At 38.1% G+C, this 22864-nt stretch overlaps 1 protein-coding gene across 10 annotated transcripts in view; it reads right to left on the bottom strand.

The window, feature by feature from the left end:
- PCGF3 (polycomb group ring finger 3) overlaps nt 1-22864 on the bottom strand; it is a 52904-nt gene that overhangs the window by 5755 nt on the left and 24285 nt on the right. For 3 of the 10 annotated variants that reach the window (XM_061364976.1, XM_061364975.1, XM_061364978.1), the window contains 8 exons: nt 13961-14003; nt 9782-9899; nt 8435-8531; nt 6128-6183; nt 5100-5210; nt 4536-4624; nt 3134-3271; nt 1089-1169 (listed from right to left, as the gene is read on the bottom strand). In XM_061364976.1, coding sequence (XP_061220960.1) covers nt 1089-1169; nt 3134-3271; nt 4536-4624; nt 5100-5210; nt 6128-6183; nt 8435-8531; nt 9782-9890 — 681 coding nt within the window. In that variant the 5' untranslated portion in view covers nt 9891-9899; nt 13961-14003. Of the gene's footprint in view, nt 1-1088; nt 1170-3133; nt 3272-4535; nt 4625-5099; nt 5211-6127; nt 6184-8434; nt 8532-9781; nt 9915-13911; nt 14004-21303; nt 21372-22864 lie in introns of those variants that run through there. The other 7 variants (XM_061364972.1, XM_061364973.1, XM_061364980.1 and 4 more) reach the window with 5 other exon arrangements.

The following is a 22864-nucleotide window of genomic DNA, read 5'->3' as shown; positions in this document are numbered from 1 at the left end:
TTATGAATAGGTAAAACTTTTACCATACACAACATCCTGCATGAAGGAGCTCTGTGTCTCATGTCAAGAACTGCTTCCTCTTGTCTGTTCTAGACCTCCCACCCTCCAGTTACATTTTACATCCCTCACCTTTTTCACTTGAAAAGGCAACTGACACACAGTTGCCTAGATTTCCATGATCAAGGCAAACAGCAGACTTGCAGATATGCATAATTTGATTCTTCTATGCCAAGACAAAAAAAAACAATTCCCTGCTCCCACCCGCACCTCTTCTAGATATGCATCGAAAGCCATCAAGTGGTTCTACTTCAGTGTACACTGTAAACTTCGACTGCATCGCTTGCCCTTTATGAATACTACCTCTTAGTTCAAACATCCCCAAATGCACATATACTGACTCTGTGACTTGCCTCCTAAGTGTTCAATTTTGCAATTCATTCTTAAACTCATTTTACTTGACCTGTAATTATTAATGTGATAGCTTATACTCAGAATGAATGCTCCACTGTTTACCATTCAGTCTGAAGAAAGTTGTTTAAAGAAACCACATAAAGCAAATCAAAGTTGTACATTTTTAAATGGCCTTGTTTATGCCTACTAAATGCTACTAGAAGCTTCCTTAACTAAGGCAGACAAGCACTGCAGTTACTGCCTCTGCTTTAGAAAAAGAAATTTCTTGAGGTACACAAGAGAACTGTGCTGAAATTTGCTGCCTTTCCTGCATCACAATTGATTTCCCCACCTATGTGGATTAAAACCAGTTTTCCCTAAAATAGATAAAAATAATACTTTCTTGTGGCTTCCACTTCCTTTGCCAGACTTGATAACAATTCTGACAGTTGAGGCAGTGTTCCCTTTCCCCTTGCAATTAACACTTAATTCCTCTTTCCTTCATTTTCTTAGAAACAAAAATCAATCCTTGGCGTTCAGAGATGTTTATTGTTCAGGCATACTTATTGTTCAGGGATACTTATTGAAGAATCTTTTGACTGAGTCTGCAGTTACTCCAAAACAGTTCCACGTGATCCATGTTTTAGAAACATTTTATTTGGCCACTTCATGATTTACTAGGAACCACTGTGTCATACCTTAAATCTCCATCTAGTAACAACTACAAACTTGAGCGTGTGGTCCTTGCCAAGAATCTCTTCATTGCATAATATGTCCAGCTGACAAAACAAAGGCAACAGTTAATTCACTGGGACATGTACATGGAGCAACGTATTTCAGATAATACTACAAATGTTTGTCAATATTTATTTTTCTTCGAAGACACTGGAAGAGGCCATCTTGCAGCTGCTCTGGTACAAAAAGAATACCAGGAAAGAAAAAGCATGTCTTTTCTTACCACAGAGTGCCAAAACACTATGTCTGTGCCTACCTATGAAATATTGCATGGACTGGACTTGACTGACTTAACTGGTTTAGCTTTCCAAGCAATACTAATGCCCTTTCCTGAAAGCTTCACTTTTAAAAAGGCCCCATAAATGATCAAAGAAACAGAATTCACAGATCTCAAAGACAGCTCTCTTATTTAACATATGATGAAAATTCTTTACCTGACATCAGCCAGGTGGCTTTCTGCTACAAGGAGGCATTAAAAAAAACCCCAAACCAATCTGCCACCTCCCTCATACACTATATTTATGGGTCCTTTGCAGATACTCAATATCCATTTTTTCACTTAACTATCTCAGTGCTGAAAGCTCTCGACATTAGAAGCAGTGAGGATATAAACACAAAAACATGAAGATCATATGAGTCCTAATCAGCTGAACATGCACTAAAACAGGGAACATGCATGAAAACACTAAGCTCCACCAGGGTGACTTACATCAATACCGCTTTACCACACAACAAAAAAAGGCCTTACTGGGCATGCAGTTCACATACATGGCTCATCTAACTGGCAATAGCTCAAACCTGCAATAGTCCATATGCCCACGAGCTTAGATCCTTCTACTGTGCACCTGTTCCTTGCTAATTGTACACTGATTACACAGCAATTTATGTACTCTTTAAGAAGGTAGGGAGGGATAGCAAAGGAATAAACAGTAGTTCTGAAACTTTTTCCTATAATAAAAGCCAGGCAAGTTGTTCTAGCACAGACTAACACAGTGGAATGGAGAGCTTAAACACACAAATACTCCCTTTTGAACAGTGATGGTGGCTACGTTGATGCTGTGCTACACCAGCAGTCAACCACTTCCAAGCCAGCTGAGGACAATAGGAAATACGGTTTTGCTCAAGAAGGCTAACAGAGCTTGGGGACATACTCTGACCATAAGACAGTGTGTTGGTTTGGAGTGCACAGAAGCTAGAAGGAAGAGTGATTACAGATGCAAACTGACTGCTGGAGAAGCTTGAGCAGAAAAGTGTTAACAATGGATTTGAAAGCAGATGATTTGACTGAAAAGTCTTACTGAAATTCAGTGGATCAGTGACATAATGTGAGGTTGGCAGATGTCAAGCTCAGAGTCACCTGAGATGTCTAAAGACTGTGACCAAGACCCAGCAAAGTGGTAAACAGAGGCTGCATTCATATGTTTTACAGCTGGTAATTCTGAATCTGAACTAAAAGTGCAAAGAATTGCCTTTCTTTCAGTATCTTTCACCATAAATTCTTCCCATGATTCCAAGTATTCCCTGCAGAGGAAGGGAAAAGTAGATACCTGATAACACTCTAGTCATGGTAAGCAGAAACTTCAGGCTGAGCTTCACTGAAAGCATGAACAAATACCTGTGGTGCTTTCTCTTAATCTGAGCTCCAGCAGTGCAAGTGTTTGCTACTGCCTGTCCGCTGCACTGTGTGTGGAATCTCTGAAGGGCTAGGGTACACCCAACCACACGGTGTCAAACAAAGCACCTTGCTAGAGTCCATTTCAACACACATGGAAACACACAGCCAAGACTTTTAGCTCAACTATTCATCTATAGACATGAAAAGGTGCACAGCAAACTAAGGGGCAAGTCCTGTATAGCTTCAAGAAAGGAAAACAGATATATAACATATAATTAAAGAAATAGTGTATACTTCTGTTTTCTGAAAATAGAATCAGACTAAAAGAACAACCCCACACTTTTCACAAAGCTTTTATATCTGCAAAATAACTTTAAAAAATGAAAATATTACCTCATTGAAAGAAGAAAGGTTTAATTTTTTGGCAATGAACTTCTTTAGATGCAAGACAGTTGCTTGTGCTGAGCAACGAATCCATTTTCGTTTCAGTCCACGCAATTTGCTGCTATTGCATTCCAAGCAGATGCTTACCTTCACGAAAAAGCAAACACGGTTGGCTGAAACAATTTTCTGCAGTCCCCTCTATGTATTCCATATGCAGTTTTCATTAAGACAACAAAGTGAAAAAGTACGGTACTACTATTTCTTAAACTGAAATGCCCATTAAAAAAAACAAAACACAACATCTCCTAACATCTGGTCAGTTTAGTAATAAAACCAAACTGCAACCAAAACAGATCTAGACAAAAAAGTTCAAGAAAGAATTTCTGATGTCGGAACAAGACTGCTCCGTACAAATTCACTGGCTGCCAATAGCTCAAGAGGACCCTATATCAAGAGCTAGAGTAAGACAAGCAGTAAGAATATCGCTGCCTATTTTTAATGACTGCTTCTAATGTGACTTCTTACTTTTAATGCAATTGCTAAATTCAGTTTAAAACAGAATTTTAACAGATGTTTAAAAGGGGACTTAAAGTTTAATAAGAATGGACACAAACGATGTGAGAAATTTTCAAAATTCTAAACGTTATCCCTCCAAAAGGTGTCTCTCTCTCATTTCTATGCTTCAGTTCTCAACTCTTTTCTCATTCAGCTATTCACTACTCAGATTAAACTCTTTTGTGATGATTTACTTTATCCACTGAGAGGATTTAGTACTAGGGACAATCGTTTTCAAAGTTCTCTTACGTTGCAATTTAAAATAAAACATCCAAGTTTAATTTGCCTTGGGCACACATTAACAGGAAAAATTAAAATGGAATGCTTGTTTATTCGAAAAGGAGATTTAACTTTGAACCCTGCTTTGTATTTACAACCCAGTGGTGAACTTACCAGCTTTCATACTATTTTTATGGTACAGGTATAACACTGTCCTTATATCAGAGATTTAAAACAAAATAAACTGTAAGATAGTGAAAGTGCAAAAGGCTTCATTCATAATTATTAATACACATTCAGCTGAATGCATCACAAACACACTGGGATATACTCCTTCACAAGGTGGGCCAAATAACCTGAATTTATTTTGAAAGTAAATAAATACTTTGGAAACTTGTGAACAAGCAGTCAGAACTATCAAATGCTAATGCAAATGTCTTTTAACATATTCTCCATTCCTGACAAAACACAGAGATGGAACTCATGCTTGTACAAAAGCATTGGGCAACACTTTATCTTGTTTGCATCAGGTGACAGAAAAAGTAGCCTGAAACAGTTATTTTTCTTCCCTGTTTGCCTACCAAAGCACTAAAGCTAAACTACAAGATAAAACTAAAACATGCCCTTATGAGCTCACCTGTTCATCACTTCGGTGGTAGTCATTATCTTCTTCCTGTTTTTCCTCTGAAGTTTCTTTGTTTGAATTTTCATCTGGTTTTGTTTCACCTTATATAAGAAACCAGATATATGCGATAACACTCAGCAGCAGCTTGTAATGCTGATATGATTAAAACAGCACAGTTCAGGACTTCAATATAAAATAAGCTTTGCTCTTCCAAACAGTGCTTGTCTACTTAGGTAACACTAGCTGCCAAGTGTGAAAGAGAGAAATACATACATACAATACACAACCTTCAGTTCAACCATTAGCAGCCCAGAAGCTGGGTAGTTTCACAGAGTCCCCATGTAGGCACTATTATGGAAATCTCCTTACTCCACTCATATGCTACAACCAGGTGAAAAGAAAGATTCTGTACACAAATATGGGACAAAGCAACAATCCTACACTCATTATACCCTTTTGTGTTATACACCAACTGTAATTGTAATAAACCAGCTAGGCACATTACCTCCAACAGCTCTATTCATCAATTTACTAGCTGTCACCCGTGCAAGACAGAATAAATTAAGGACCATTTACCATTTCGATGGGCATCTAGGTGCTGTTTTGTAGAACATGTCTCTCCTTTGATGTCCCCTGGAACTTCCATGCCCAGTTTGTGATAAAACTCCCTTTGCTTTTTCATTTCCGCTGTTTAAAATTGTAAATATTAATCTCTGTAATAAAATTCTAATGCAATATTTACGAAGTTATTCCAAATCCCTTCCTCTTAAGTGAAACAGGTTTCCCAACAAGTAGTGGTGTTGTCAGGATTTACTGTTCTTCTACCTCTGCTATTTCTTACACACACCTCATCTTATCTTTTGGAGTTAGAATACTACAAAATCATCTGTATAGCTACTATTATAGCACTCTTACTAGAATGAGAGTATTTAAAATACTATACCTTATTATGAAGCCCTCCCACAGTCAAAACTTTCTCAGTTTTTACTTACAGTTAAAATTTTCAGTATGTGAGAAAACTTTTTCAATGTTGTATTCAGTCTTACTGATCTTTATGTTTTTGGTTTGCAGCTCAAGTGACTTAAAATACTGCATTTAAATTGAAGTGGTAACATACATTAAGACAAAAAATACTGAGCAGATACTAAAAGGACTTATTTAATTGAATAGATCCAGCCTCAAAAACGATTTTGAAAACATAAACTGAAAATTACCTGCTAAAAAAGGATTCACATGGTAGCAGAAACTGAAACTAAAAGCTGCTCTGCATTACATTCTACCTCTGAGAATCCTAGAAAATTGGCACAACAGGTTTAAGTACACAGTTTAACAAAAACAAACGACAGCTACAGTGTGCCAACATTCAAAAGCTAAACTGTTATTATTCTGCTTTATCTAATGCTACTTTTAGAAGAAATACCCTGTCTTTCATCCCACCACCCCCAAACTGCTGCTAGCACAGGTATGAAAATAATCACCAGAAATTACACAAATAAGACACAGATTTTGCATCAGTGTTCCCCCATCATTTTCATCACCTTAAACTTAAGTGTTAAAGAAGTATGTGCAAAATGATCTCTAAAGAAGGTCAGACCACAACTCACCTTCTTGGAGGCCTGGCACAAGTTTGTAAACAATATCTTGCATTGTTCTGTCATGACTAGCAGGAAAAAAAAAACCAAAATCAAAAGTTTAAGCCAATCATCCTGATTCAAAACATTTCTTTAAAAAAAAAATTCCAGTACTAAATTGATGTAAAATCTCTAAATTCACCTACAAGACTTAATATTCTCAAGTCAGTATTTATGTCAAACAAGAGAGAACAGTAACATGAAACAAATTATGAAAAAGTACAGGCTAAGAGAGAAACCCAATGGAAGTTTGAGGAAGAATAGTCTTGGACATACGGAGGATGATGAAAATGACATACTTGCCTATATAAAGTAAGTATGACACTAACACCCTCAAAATCCTTTGACAAATTTGCAGTAAACTCATTTTTTCACAAAAGAATCCATAACAGTCTGTTTCTTACCCTACAAGACTCATCTCTTACATTTCCAGATTAGTTAGTTATATTTACAAACCTTCTCCAAAACAAGAAGAAAACAGTTCACAGAAAAAGACCACAACAATAAAAATCTTACTTTGGCCTAAAAACCAACATTTTAATTGTGAGCAACATTACATAGCTCAGAAGCCTGCCGTGTGGCTCAAATAAAAGAAAGGTAATAATCCTACTGAAACTAGAGCAGCAGGCCTGGTTTTAATTCCCAGCTCACCTAGACAAAATTCTGTTTTAGTCTAAAATAGGTCACTTTTCAGACTGAAGCCAAAACGCAGCACTGCACTAACTACTAGGAAGAAAATTACCTCTATACCAGCCAAAACCAGGACAATCAGCTATCACTATTAGGTCAGAGGTGAGAATTTAACAGCATTCAAAACCATGAAATAGAAGACGCATTTCATTTACCTATTTTCCAGAGACAGGGAGATGAACAGGAGTGCAAAGCTACGTTTTAAGACACAAATCACCTGTCAATTCTTTATTAATGTGTGTGTGTATACACAGAATAGGCTTGGCAGCATTTTATAACTAGTTCAGATAAAATACTTCCTTTGAAGTGTATTCAAGGACAAAAATCAAGTAGCAAATTCCTTTCTAGTTCTCTATTTGGTGCTGTTTCCTGGCCCTTTCTGGCACAGAAAATGGCTTTTACACAGAATCACAGAATAGTTAGGACAAACATGCTATCTTAAGTGTACTTTATTAGTTCTATCAGCATCTGCTTGTCCCTTCAAAGCGTACACTAACAGGGTATTGCCACTGTATCATAGAACATATTATCAGTGTACACTGTTATTCTTCAAATGCAAAAACGGCATAGCTAGTTTCAGGCTCCCGATTCAGGATCAGCTTGAGCTGTGTAAGCGTGTATGGAACATCAACAGTTTTCTGTAAAAGCGAACAGAAATCAAACTCATTTTCTATAAACATTGCTTCAGAAGTTGTTATGGAACTAAGAAGGGCACACTGAAACAGCCACATATGAAAACAAACTCTGTACAAAAAGACAGAACACTACTTAATAGCAGCAAGAACTATTGCAATCATACTGTCACAATGGACTTTCATCAGAAGTTACTACAGTTTAGTAAATTTCAAAGGAAAGCACTAAAGGAAAAGGAATGTCTTTTCTGAAAGCAAAAGGGAAAAAACAAACAACAATAACAACCACCAAAAAAAAACCCCACCACAACACCACCAAACAAAAAAAACCCAAAACCTTAGTTAAAAAGAAATTAAAAAGGGAACAGATTAACAAACAATACCACATTCATGTTAGGTCAGAAAGTGAGAGCAGTCTGTCTAAGAATCAAAATAGAACAAAGGACAAGACTGTTCCATTCTATCTAAGCCACTGATCTAATATTTTTGCTGCTGCCATGCTCTTACCTTTTCCTATGTACTAAACAGACCTTTGAAAGATCAGCTGAACAATAAAGCCAACAATTTTTTCTCTCCTGTTGGATACTGAAAAGCAGTGCTCAACAGAGACTATTTTGAACACTTTGTAAAAGTATGATTTGTACAAGTGTTTTGTTTATGTAACTTTTATGACACAAATACAAAATGAGAGATTACTGTTTAATTTGTGCGAGTTCTAATTGGATTTAGTAAAGTGCATACTTTGCTTGCTTTTAACTCTGACAAGAGCTAACGGATCTCAAGGACTTGCAAATTCATAGCAAAGCTTGATTCTGTATTTCCTCAATCACCTTCAAACATCCTTTTAAACGTTTAATATGCTGATAAGCAAAAAAAAAATTAGGAAAAAGCTGTGCTGTATTAAAGAGGTTGAAACAGTCTAAAGTGAAGATAGTTGCACTTCTGCTTTCATACATACCCAATATACTGTAACGGGTGACTCTGATGTATAACAATTCTACAGGTCGGACAGGTGTTGTTTTCCTCCAAATATTTCACTAGGCAGCTTCTACAGACTAATAATAAGGTCATTCATAATTAAAAAAAATATGCATAACAGAAAAAATTAAGTTTATATACAGTCAGAGAAACACACCTTACTGTAACGTACACAAAGTTAATTTTTTACATCATGCAAGCATGATGCCAAATCATGCAGAGTAGTTTCCAGTGTCTTTCATTAATGTTCTTGATGCAGGGAAATGATGCGCAGAAATGAGGCAACTGTACCTAGCCAGAGTCTTCCTAATAACGCATACAAAACACAATCCCACTCTGGAATTGACTATAACAAAAGGTTGTAGTAGCTTACCAAACTCTTAGCAGGTTACCATTATATTGATTACACTATTCAGCTTCCATAGACGCTATCATAAGGGCCTGTATGCCATTAAGATACTAAGCCTATTTGCTTTAGGCATGGCCACACAGAGAAGCATACAGTGGCAATAAACCCAACACAAAGAGATATTCCAAAATTGGATACTTTTTACAAGAAAAGAAAACTTTTAATAAGTGGATACCCAGGTGCCATTTTAAGTCTCACTTTTACAGGGCACACAACAGTTAAATTTACACCAGAAAAAAAATGCATTGGCATAGACCACTAGTATTTTTAAAATTTCTTTGCAGAAGTTGCTAAAGCAGTCACTCATTATAGGAAGATCATAGAACAGAGCCTCCCAGAAACTACACTAAAGTACACGGAGGACAGGGAGGTGATTCAAGACAGCCAATGGTTTCACCAAGGGCAAGTCTTGCCTGATCAGCTTAGTAGCCTTCTAAGCTGGAGTGATTACATCAGTGGACAAGGGAAGAGTCAAAGATGTCATCTCTCTGGACTTCTGTAAGGCCTTTGACATGGTCTCCAATAACATCCTTCCTCTCAAAATTGGACAGAAATGGATTGATAGATATTCAGTTGATAAGCCATTGGCTGGACAGTCACATCCAGACAGCAGTGCTCAATGTCCAGATAGAGAACAGTGACCCTCTCAGGGGTCCGTACTGTTACTAGTACTATTTTAATATCTTCATCAACAACATAGGCAGTGGGACTGTCTTCAGTAAATTTGTATATGGCTTCAAGTTTGTGCGGTACAGCCTTAATGTTCTCTTCATCTGCTTTGTTAAAAAAGCAGTGTCTAGTAAAGCACACATTATTTTGGCTGATGCACAGCAGACTTTTTTAATTTGAACTAAAAATCATTAAAACAACTTGCACATCAAGTTAAAAAAAAGATAACTTAATTATAATTCTACTTACAGGTATGTAAGCATTCTGTTACTGTAGTAGCATCAATCAGGTACCCATTGCACAGACGACAGGTTATATGGGCATTAATGTCCCAAAGCTTAATCTTTCTTGTTAGCATCTTTGGTGTCTGCAGAAAAGACATACGATGAAGTAACAAATCTGCAGTGACCAGGTCAAAGTCATTTGGGAATAAATGATCAACCAGAATTAACCCTGCTGATGTTTATACAGCTTTATGCTCCCATATATTGTATATGCATGTGCATGCACAATGATAGCACTAACTTTAAAAGACCTTCTCAGAAGTGAAACAATGTAAAAACCACACTATTTTGCATGTTAAACTTTTAAACACCACAGAAAAGTCTTTATAGAATGTTGCTAATGAGTTCCTTTTACCAACCACAGGACTTGGATTTAAGGTGAAACTCTACTATTTTAGCAATCTAAGGGTCATCACATTCAGCCTAGTGTTGAGGAAACATTCACAAAAATTTGGAGACAGAAAAACCCCAAAGCTGTTTGAGAACTGAAAGCATTTTGATAACTGAAAGGTAAAAATTACTAGGTACGATTTGGCATAGTAGGTTTAACCATGCTTTTTACGTAAGTGTTTACCCTGTGCCAGTATATTTAAAGCATAATTTTGAAGCTGTGTCTCAGTAAGACAGCTGAGAAGTAAACCTTTCGAAATACCATTTTGTTTAAATTCAAGTTAATTAAAGAACACATTATAAGCTACAATAGTCTCATTGGCAGAGCTGCAGTTTGATGTACTAAAAAATCTGAATTAGATCAGAGAAAAAGATGACGTAACTACCGTTAAAAGGCAGTTAAATCCAAAATTAAACATTAAGCACCCGATCTAACTTTTTTTAGCAACCAGTTGCTTTTAGAGAAAACACCACACAATACCCATGCCTTAACAAACAGCTGCCTTTTAAAGACAGCTATATTTTATTTTTAAAAATACACTGAAAAGAAAATTGTGCCCTTACCACAATTGGACAGCATCTGAGTTAATGAACAGAGCAGGCCAAACTAGCTTACAACATACTACATTTGCTTCCTGTGCTGCAGAAGTCAACAAATTACACTGTTTTCCATTAAAGTGACTTCACTATCCCTGGTTGACAAACACTAGTTTTCACGTAATTTAAATTGCACTTCAGTACAAAACATGAACAGCAACCAACATGTTCCCCAAATTTCACATAGTAATATCGTAACAGGGTTGTCTGCTCTTTAAATGTCTCTGCCTCCCTATACTCCCATGTTTGATAAAGTAGTATTAAGCAAAAAGAATTACTAAAAGGCAAAATTCCACACTAATCTGAACTACACCAACATTGGCAAAGTACTTTATATTCCATGCAAACCGCATCCAACACCCACCCACTAAAATCTATATTGTCCTATACAGAAGTGACTACAAAGACTTACAGTTCTCACTCCTAAGAAGTAAATGACACAAACCCAAATTTATTTTATGGTATCTGAGGTTTCTTAATTAAGCCAGTAACTAGCCATTACAGAAGAATAAAAGCACTACTTGGTTTTGCAGCACCCAAGGTAGGTCAGAATCTATGCTAGGAAACTGAATTAATTTTCTAAACTGTATTTTACAGGTCTATTTCTAACCAAGTGAAAGCCAGTCACACATTAAACCCTTGGATGCATGAGGTCTCCACTTAAGGAAGCTACTGCATGAAGCAAGTAGGTGTTAATAGAACAGGGGAAGAGCTACTGAGTATCACTCTAAGAAGAGTTCAGGGGATTTCTTAAAATCACCAGTTACATAGAAAGCACAATGAAAAATGTAATTCATGAGAGGAAAAAGAGAAATTAAGCTACAAGAATGCTTTAAAAGGCAGTATCAATACAACTGTAGTTACTTGCCTAGGCAAGTTCAGAGAAAGGTATTCAGATCACCACAGACTGAATCCAAGCACTAGTAAGGCAGAAGAGCCAAAGAACCACACCAAACCACCAAACAAAAAACAAAACCAAAAAACAACAACAAACAAAACATCCCATACACACACAAAAAAACCCTGCAACAAATAAAAGAACAATTCAGATGGGGCATACATAATATTGTAAGAATAATGAATGAACCATGCAATGAAGTTATCCTATATAAAGGAAGGCAACTTCAGAGGACAGACCATAACCTGAATATTTACAACATCATTTTACAACTCTAACTGGTCCTTTTTCACAGTTGAACACTGCAAACCTTAGGCTCCCACTAAGCCTCTACAGCAGTTAACAGATCACAGAAATACCATACCTTAATTCAGTTTCTAGAACGCCAAAGCCAATTAAGGCAAATATGTAGGACACAGAAGATCATTAGTTCTTCTGCACATTTGCCTGCTTGAATAGTCCCTACTACAGCAAACAACCTAAAACAAATTGTAACAACTGCAGGCAACTTCCTGAGACTCTCAATCCCCTGACTAAACCATGACATTTGACAAACAATTGAAGTTTCTCACTCTTAACCTAGCCAGTAAGTGAAACTGGTGCCAAAGCACAATCCTTCTCCCCAAAACCATATTGGTGGAATAGGATGAAGTTACTCTAATTCCTTAGTTCTGTAATCACAAAACACTTCTTAACTACAGATGCTTCTTTAAAAACAAAACCCAACCCAAACCAACAACAAAAAAACAACCAAACAACCCCCCCCCCCCCCACAACACCAGTTTGAGCCTTACCTGTTTTTACAGGAAATGTAAAAATGCAAAGTGCCCCCTCAGCAGGTCTAGCAGGTTACATAGATTCTTAGCATAATGTAAATTGGAAGTAATCTCCAAACAGCTCTAATCCAACCTTGCACTCAAAGTAGGCCCACATAATTTGAGTTGCTGTAAACCTATTCCTGCTGCATTCTGAAAACCTTAAAGAATGCATATTCCACAACCCAAGTAACCTGGTTCCAGGGCCTGACAACCCTTATCGGCAAAAAGTGTTCCTACTGTCTCACAGGAATGCCCTGCGTTGCAACTTGTGTGCAATCCCTCTCATCCTACAACTGTGTACCTCCAAGAACAGTGCAGCACTATCTTCTTGATTTCTGTCCACAGGTGTCTCGCAAACAGCAATAATATCTTCCCTTTTTCTTAGCCTCATTTTCTTTAGGACTTTGGTGAGCACAGCTTAAGAACCAGCAGCACCAGAATCTCAGACAATAACTGCAGAGCCACTTATAACACAAGCTGTTAGTACTTCACACTGGGTATTATTTTGGGGTCAGAACACAACAAATCAACACTGAACTGTGTTAGACAAATAGGAAAGCTTCTTAAAGTGCCTAAAAGAGAATGAAGAGGTCATCTTTAAAAAAAAGCCAAACAAAACAAAAAACAAGAGCCCTGAAAGACTGGGTTAGATCAATCTTTCTCTTTGAAAGACAAACAAAGCCTACTTTCCTAAAATCTGCCACTTAGGATTTCTGAATTGGATGGGAGATATAATAGAACTATCCAATTCAATTTTGAAGAGACTGCTTTCCTAACAGCTGCAAAACAATGATATATTCAGAAACAACATAACCAACAATAGAAAAAGAAGAGGCAGTCTCTTCAAGTGCTGGAACAGGAAATCCCAAACACACAAAACGTTCCAACCATCTAGCTAATATGCAAAAATTATAACTTGCACAAAGATTAGTACTTCTTTATCTTGGTTCGAACTCTTTTATTTCACACTGTTGGCATGGTGTCAGCCTCTCACTGTATATGTTAAGTCTTATATCACACCAGGAGGAAGTGAGTGAAGACAATTACAAAGGCATCTGGACTAAATTCCCAAGTGAAAAACAGGTAAATGAGCAAAAATAACACAGTCAGGAGAGGTCTACAGGAGATACGGACAGCAGATAGCCGTTTTGTTCATGCTGTGATGAAGTAGATGCCACTACACCCACTAAGGAAGTGCTCTGGTCAGGTGAACAAGCAAAAAGGTAAGCAGCGTATTACAGATCTCACTACTAAAACTGTTACCAATAAGACAAGCCCAAGTACCTCTGTACAAGTTTTCACCTTTCAGATAGAATTTATCACTGAAAACTATTATTCACAGAAGTTAACAGAAAGCATCAGCAGAGGGAATCCTCAGAAGTATGACCGTACCATTTATATATAAATTAGTGCAGAATATTTTGGCTTACATGTGGCATACCTCTTAAAACAGCATTTCTTTTCAGAGTCTGCCATCCAGAGACCTAAAATAAACAGGAAAACAGTCTGAAAATTAACATCCAAACTTCCTCAAAATCCAGCTGCCGCAAAGAAAACCTTAGCACAGTAAATTTACCTAAAAGTATCTAAGTACCTATAATAATTAAAGACAATAGTGGGAGTAAGAATAAGAAAGGGGGAAAAGATTGCCAGAATCAGATCCATTAAATTTAAAAAAACAAACAAACAAACAAACAAAAAAACCAGAATACTACAGTCTACTATGAAAGGACACATAAGAAACAACACAAATTACTCAAAAATCCAAGAGGTTCTATCACCATATGATGCCAAATGAAAAGAAAATCATTATCTTCACAAATGACAGAGGAAATGACCAAATAAGTAAGCAGAAACCTTGAAACACAACTTACGGACTAGTGATCAGTCTGTAAAAAGAAATTTTGGATTGAAGATACATAGCCAGACGAGTAGTATTCTCAGTTTTCAACCTATGCTTGCAAGTGATCTGCTCATTGTGATGCAAGTTTTTAAAAACACTTTCAAGGAAATCATACGTATTTCCAGTCTCTAGATATTTTCCAAAATAAAATTACATTTAAAAAAACCCCGTCAACAACAAAACACAACAAGAAGAACAGACTATACTTAAAAAAAAAAAAAAAAAAAAAAAAAGCACCACAATAAACTACCCTTTTCATCACCTTTAGCCAGAGGATAATCTCATATTAATAGATTAGATTGACAGAAGGCAGCAGTTTCTCTTACTTTATTCACACTGGAAATCACGTTATAGAGACAAGTAAGATGTACTACTACTTCTGTCTTCCTGCTCCAGAAAAATCAAAGGCATAGCCTGTAATTGATTTTACTGTGCTATTGCTAAGGGAATTACAAATACAATGAATCAAGATCTTAATGACAGCACTTGGCAAGAATTTCAGTCCAATGCAAATGAAAATCTCTTAGCATTAAATTACACTGTGAACTTCTTTGCATTCAGACAAGAAATTACTATTAACTGAAAGCAATGCAAAATTGCATGAGATACTCTTTTACTGGAATCCACAAAAAAAGTCCATATCGAGGATGAAAAGCCCCTCATATAGACAAGAGACCAAACTCCATAAGGCATTTGCCACAGAAAAAAAAGATCTTTTTTCAGAAACAGGGTGGAGAATGAAGCAATCAATGACACTGTTTCTGAAGAAACTGAGTCAGAGGCTTATCACCATTCCAAGAGCAGACTGCAATATAAACTTCTGAATAACAGTCTTTCAAAAGGAATTGTCTTGCATCTTCCCTCACTGCTATTGTAAGGGGGCAAGATAACAGTTTGGTTCAGCTGTAAAAAGAAAACGCACCCAACTTGAGAGAAAAAAAGGCAACAACCAGGCCATTCCTAAATCCCCACCATATTGTTATTATTCTGGTTACAGGAAGATAGTGATGTGTTATAAAAGCTAAAAAAAATATATATATATATATAGAAATTCAGTTCATTTTTACATCTAGACATTTGTTGGAGACCTGAGAAGGGAATGACTCTACTGTTCCTCCTGCACACTAACAAGTCAGAACTGAGAACTAATATTCCCAAATGGATTTTCTTTAAAGGACTCTATAACTGCTACGACAGCTATTGATTATTTGACTGATTATCAAACTGTATTTCTTGTTTGCACCACCTAGCTTTGTAAAGCAAAACAGGATTCTTACCAGGAACAAATCCAGAACTGAAGTGAATGCCTGAAGGAAGTTACAAACCATTACAACCTTGCTCTATTTTAAAAGGATACGCATATATATTTTTCTTTTGCTGAGATACAGCATAATAATGTCCCCTGGTTTTGACTAAGTTAAGTTTGTTCTTAGTAGCTGGTACAATGCTCCATTTTGGATTTAGTACAAGGATGTTGTTAGTTGCTGCTAAGCAGTGCTTCCACAGAGTCAAGACCTTCTCTGCTCTCAAACCACTTCACCAGCAAAAAGGCTGGGGATGTAGAAAGAGTTGGGAGGTGACATAGCAAGGAAAACTGACATCAGCTCACCAAAGGGATATTCCATACCACAAGGCCTCATGCTCAGCATATGAAGCTGGGAAAAAGTGTACGAGGGGAACCTTCAGAGTGATGGTGTTTGTCTTCCCACGTAACCCTTATGTGTTATGTAGCCCTGATTTCCTGGACACGGCTGAACAGCTGCCTGTTGATGGGAACTAGCAAATTCCCTGTTTGCTTTGCTTGTGCACATGGCTTTTGCTTTACTTATTAAGCTACCTTTATCTCAACCCATAAGTTTCCTCACTCTTACCCTTCCAGTTCTCAAGGGTGGGGAATAAGCAAGCAGCTACGTGGTGCTTCATTGATTGCTGGGGGTGAACCATGACAGTCCTGTTTAATGCCCAAAATGGGGCACAAAAAGTTGAGATAATAACAGATCTGATCAAATGTTAAGCCAAATTTGTTATAAGCATTCACTGTATTAGTTTAAGGTTAAAGTCACAATGCAGCTTATTTACTTTCAGAGTTCCTGCACATTTCTGACAGGTACTTTATGTAATACCTTACTTGCTGTATGTATTCTCTGTGGAGATGTTCATTATCTTTGGGGCTTGGGCTAAGATTATAGTTTTGTTGTTCTTTGTAGACCTGGTTTATATGATATCACCATTGGTCATGAATAATCTCGTATGTGAACTCAGCATTGCCGTGACCTCTGTACTTCAGGAGTCATCTAGTGGAAACTATTAATAACTACACTTTTCCCTTTTCTCCTTGAAAAGCCAACTTATGGGGGAGACATCTTTCTACATCTTCCTTCCTCTCTTCCCTCCTTCCTTCCAACATCCTCCCTCCTTCTCCTCCACGTTAATTACCATAGCATTTGTGAATTTAAAAAATTTTGAATATACTTTGAATAACCTTAAAACCAGCCTGGTCCTACTGCTAGGAACCAGTCTATTGCCCAACATCATTCAGATCTTGTTTACGGTTAAGCAACTAACTGCAGCTACTCCATCCTCTGACAAGCACTGCAGCCATTCAAACTGTCTGGACCAAGCACTGCTGCTACTTCAGTCCCTGCAACAAGCACTGTGATTACTGAAACTTGAGTGAAAAGCACAATGGCTACTCAAACTGTCATCAGTTCACTCTCTATGACAAGCTACTCCCCAAGCAACTGGCACTGCAGGTACTCTGACCCTGGGCATGGGCAATGCAACTGAACTAGAGAGAGGGACAGGAAGTGCGTGAGAAGCTCCTAGTTGTCAGCTAGGGTTAAACCATAATGTGCCACCAAGCATCAATGGGCAGAACCCATTTGTATTTCTGGAGTGATAGAGGGATCCCAACAGCTGACTGTACTAGAGGCTGAAATCAGCCTGACTGGGAAGCAGTGGCAAAAGGACCCCATTGTCACTGGCAAACTCAACATAAGTATGAATTATTTTTAGCCTGGTGGGCCCATGGCACTTCACGCCATGAAGGCAGAGATACAACATACCGACGGGCTTGTTGTCAAGGGGTGGACTTGACCATGGACATTATTGCCCAGGTTATTCATGAATGTGAAACATGCTGCAGTTAAGCAAGCCAAACTGTTAAAGCCTCTCTGGTATGGAAGATGATGGCTGAAGTACAAATATGTTAAAAACTACACTGAGAGCAATGGGTGGTGCGACTTTCACACATTTGGATACACATTTAGTAAAAGGCTCTAAAAACATCCAACACCAGAGGATATGCCAACAGAGCTGGCCCACCCCAATCAAAACTATTCCATACTGTGGAAGGGGTTAAAGTTCCCGTAGAATACATAAAAATATATCCTAGGGAGAAAAGTTTGGGCTATTCCTGTCCCCGACAAAGCAAAACCCAACTGGGGTTAGTTTTGCTTAATGACCTGGGTACAGTTGGTGGGCAACGCAGGAGAAGGAAGAAGTCCAGTGTGTACCTCTAAGGTGATTGGATTTGGGGTGAGAATAACCAATAAATTAATTTGCATTATGTTAACTGCTATATAAACTGTGTATATCACTTCTAGGGCAGCTATATGCCCATCACTGCACTGGGCATCTCACAGCACAGTCAAGATTTAGGGATCTAAACTCAACTTCCTTTTGACTGCCACATTAACGAACTTTGATAAAACTGGAGTGGACAAGTGCAGCAATGCTGAAATCAGAAATGCCTTCAGCATGCAACTTCATTAAAGAGCAAATATATGGTGCTCACACTGGAGACCACCTGAAGAAAAAAAGCTCTATGTGACCAATGTTAGTAATCTTGCTGAATAATTACTGAAAGGTACAAAGGTCATACAGCATTGAAAGCTGAATTACAATAATAGAAACAGCACTTATAGCTCTCTTTGCAAAGACTTGTGTCATTAAAGTGAAGGTCACAGCTGTAAGAACAAAACACGACAACAATGGAACTTGGCTCAGACACAAAACTTAGTGTGAGAAGTAAAATTTTCAAATCTGATGCTTATGACGGGTAGACACAAGCCCCACACACTTTTGTTAGTAGCTGCAGGTAGATAAAATCCAGTAGACACACCGACAGGTCTACAGAGCTGAATTAAACTGTAGGAAAAAAGAGCTCTTGCTATGGCAGCCAGTTTAATTATACTCAGAGATATCCAATAACCATTGATAAATTAACTATTTAAATATTAATTTAAATATTAACCTTAAATTCTGTGAAGTGTTTTCAATTTTAACAGCTGTTTCCATCTAATTCCACAATCTACAGTAGCTGAACAGGCCTGCAAACACCTCATTCCATCAAGACAGGATCCAAAAAAGGCTCCTGAGATTGTGAATATAACTACATAACTAGAAAGCCAGTGCCTGGTTAAAAAGAAAGTCTAATTCAGGCTTTCAGCACAATGCAACTGAAGGTAGTATTGCACGGTCATGAGATAAGAGATTACAGAGGTATACAGGCACAGAATGTAATGACAAAATAACAAGGTTGGAATGTCTGCCTTTTCAACTGGCTGGATTAAAACATAAAAATAGCCTGTTATTGTAATCAAGTGCAATAGAGCACTGTAAGTTGTTAAATGGGTGAAGAGACAGTTCTCTATCCCATAAGGAAATTTATTTAGCAGTAACTTATTAGAATAATGTCACATTGACCTGCAACAGATCAAAAGAATTATGAATAAATGAAACAAATTGAAATTGGTTGATGAGAAAATGAACATGAGCCTGCAGCGTGCTCTTGCAGCCCAGAAAGCCAACCGTATCCTGGGCTGCATCAAAAGGAGTGTGACCAGCAGGTCAAAGGAGGTGATCCTGCCCCTCTACTCTGCTCTCGTCAGACCTCACTTGGAGTACTGTGTGCAGTTCTGGTGTCCTCAACATAAAATGGACATGGAACTGTTGGAACAAGTCCAGAGGAGGGCCACGAGAATGATCAGGGGATTGGAACACCTCCCATATGAAGATAGGCTGAGAAAGTTGGGGCTGTTCAGCCTGGAGAAGAGAAGGCTGCGTGGAGACCTCATAGCAGCATTCCAGTATCTGAAGGGGGGCTATAAGGATGCTGTGAATGGACTCTTCATGAGGGACTGTAGTGATAGGACATGGGGTAATGGGTTCAAACTTAAACAGGGGAAGTTTAGATTGGATACAAGGAGGAAATTCTTTCCTATTACGGTGGTGAGGCACTGAAATAGGTCGCCCAGGGAGGTTGTGAATGCTCCATCCCTGGTAGTGTTCAAGGCCAGGTTGGACGAGGCCTTGGGTGAGAGGGTTTAGAGTGAGGCGTCCATGCCCATGGCAGGGGGGTTGGAACTTGATGATCTTAAGGTCCTTTCCAACCCTAACTATTCTGTAATTCTATGAAAACCCTCACCAGCTTTATATAAAGTACCTTGCACTTCTCAAATCTTTCTATCACAGGGCAAGATATTTAGAAGTCAGAAATTTGTTTCGAAAGAACTGGAGAACTAGTCATAGTCCTACTTACACTGCTAACAAGGGAAACCTCTCGTATGAGATAGGTTGAGAAAGTTGGGGCTATCCAGCCTGGAGAAGAGAAGGCTGCATGGAGACCTCATAGCAGGCTTCCAGTACCTGAAGGTGGCCTATAGGGGTGCTGGAGAGGGTCTCTTCATCAGGGACTGTAGTGGTAGGACAAGGGGCAATGGGTTCAAACTTAAACAGGGGAAGTTTATACTGGATAATAGGAAGAAGCTCTTTACTGTAAGGCTGATGAGGCAATGGAAGGGGTTGCCCAGGGAAGTTGTGAATGCTCCATCCCTGGTGGTGTTCAAGGCCAGGCTGGAGAGAACCTTGAGTGTCACGGTTTAGTGTGAGGTGTCCCTGCCCATGGCAGGGGGGATGAACTAGATGATCTTAAGATCCTTTCCAACCCTAACTATTTTATGATTCTACGATTCTATGAAATACAGCCTATACAGTAGTCTACAGAATGATGAAGATATCACCTCGGGTAAACAACTTAAGATGCAGGACACCTTTTTAAAAGATGTAAGCATAAAGACAAGGGTATTTGGTTGCTTTAGCTTCAGGCATTAAAGTTATTTATTTCAACTGCTGTCAGGTTTATACTGTGAACTTTTGCTTTCAAACTTAATATAGGCGTCACTTAAAAAAGGAGAATAGTAACTTCAAACATACCAGCAGTGAGAAGATTGTGCTGGGTTTTGGAAAACACAGTAACAGAAGAAAACTTTTCTTCCGAATTGAGTTTTAATATATTAACTTCTATTAATATTAAAATATGAACTTCAAAACTCTTTGTATTGTGTTTGGAAAGCGCTATTAAAGAAACTACAAGAAGCAAATCTCTTTAGGGAGCAGAAATACAGTTGAAGATATAAATTTACTGTAGCAAGCAAAGTTATGATTAACAGCCGATGTACAGCCTTTTATGACCTACTTCAACTACATAGTTGTATGTTAAGGCAGCAAATATATCTGTGTACTCTAATATCATACCAGCAACTTCTTACATTTCAGTGAACTCTTCAAACTCCCCGTATGTTTACCCATTTCTGGAAGCGTATTTAATACCACCAGATGGCACCAGTGCCCTAACTTCAATAAAACAGTTAACAAAAAGAAGGACACACCCCCAGACAGAAAAAGAAATTAAAAACAACCTTTACACATTTGTTGTCTCCATTTTCTTAAAGCTAAGATCTACTGAGTACAAACATAAAGTTAATTTGAATCAGCATACAGTATTTTGACACTACTATGAAACCAACACTACCCTCAGAAGAGACAGTAGCATGCTTCCTGCTACATTTATTCAGTGGGGTTTGTTATTTTAACTTTACCTTCTATGGACTGGAATACTGCATTTCAGTTCTCTGCCCATTTCACTGGTGCACTCAGCAATCTGCAGAGATCACATCACATACAAAGTAACTGACAGGTCAGGTTTCTCCACTTCTATTTGAAATTAAGGAATTGTTTTTTTATCATCTCAGGAAAAATAGAGGTGACCTGCAATACTACTACACTACTTTTTTTTCACTTTTCCTGAGAATCTGCCTCACTGTTAACACGGCTAAAAGACTAAACTGATATGCAACTGGTCCCAAAGAAGGATTTTAAATCATTTAGTATTACTTGCAGAACTGAGTGCCATATTCTATTACAGCACACTTGCAGGCAAAGCCACTTGTCTTCCAGCCTACTTGTGGTACCTTTTCTTTTCCTCTGCAAAGTTTCAACAGTGATGATCAATCTCTCCACCGGTGAACATCGTGGTGAATGCCAGAGCACTGAAGGAAAATCAGGCTGCACTTGGCAGCCGAGAAGAAGCAATGCTACAGCAGCTCCAAGCCCACAGATACAACGAGTAGTGAAGCTGATCACATACGCCCAGTAGGTGAAGACAACATGCATACACACAACTAGTGACAACAGGTCAACCAAGACAGAGACAGTAAGTACACAAGTACCAACACCCTCACCCTGATCCCTTCTCTGCCCTACAAAAGGGAAATACTTAGAACAGAGGACACAGAACACAAGATGGATCCATATCAAGAACAATTCTTCCAAGAAGGTATTCCTCAGCTGGCCAACAAGCAAGCATTATTTTCTCTGTACCAGTCCTATCAAAGTAGGGCATTCCACTGCATGCTCAGAAATAGTTCTCTCCCTTCAGTTTCTCACAGCAATGACTGCAGGACATATTAATGCCAAACCAGAGTAAACTGCTTACAGATACATACTTCAGTTGCAGTTCAGAAAATAAGAGAAACACCTATGCATGACAAAGCAGTGCAACTTCACTTTCATGAGCTCAGGTCTAAGATAGTGCAGACAACCCCTTAAGGAAATCCACCAGAAAATTTGCTAAATGAACGTTCTTGTGAAAATCCCTTAATATTTACAGTTTACCCCAACTGGAGGAAAAAAAAATTAACACCAAAAAAAACAACACAAAAAAAAAACCAACACAATAGTCATCAGGCCTGTATATCATCTATGTTTGGGGTTTTTTTTTTTCAATCCAGTTGAAGCTGGACCAAAGTCTATTTCCTTCCTCATCCAAATCCAGAATAGTCTACCAAATCTACCTGAGCGTAGTGTGAATATCCAAGGACTTCAGCTCAGCCATGTATCTTTTACTCTGGGTATTGGAAGCTGAAAACATGTAGAAAGAATACAGCCTCTCAAAGTTCAAGTTATCTTAAAAATTGCACCTAGAATAAAGAGCCTCAATTTACAATCAAATCTAAAACAACAGCTGCCTTTACTGGTAGGAGGATTAGTTTAAACCCCTAACAATTCCAATTACAAAGCACAGAGTACATGTAACTGTTCAGATTGGCTACCACTACCAGTGTTTCTTTCAGGGAAATGCTTGCCTTCCACAACTAAGTG

This window comes from Neopsephotus bourkii, unplaced genomic scaffold, assembly GCF_033783945.1.
Source record: "Neopsephotus bourkii isolate Nb327-2 ecotype Australia unplaced genomic scaffold, CSIRO-AGI_Nbou_v1 NB_1261, whole genome shotgun sequence".
Lineage (NCBI taxonomy): Eukaryota > Metazoa > Chordata > Aves > Psittaciformes > Psittacidae > Neopsephotus > Neopsephotus bourkii.
The sequence above is the reverse complement of the archived record's forward strand: the minus strand, read 5'-3'. Positions and strand labels throughout refer to the sequence as shown.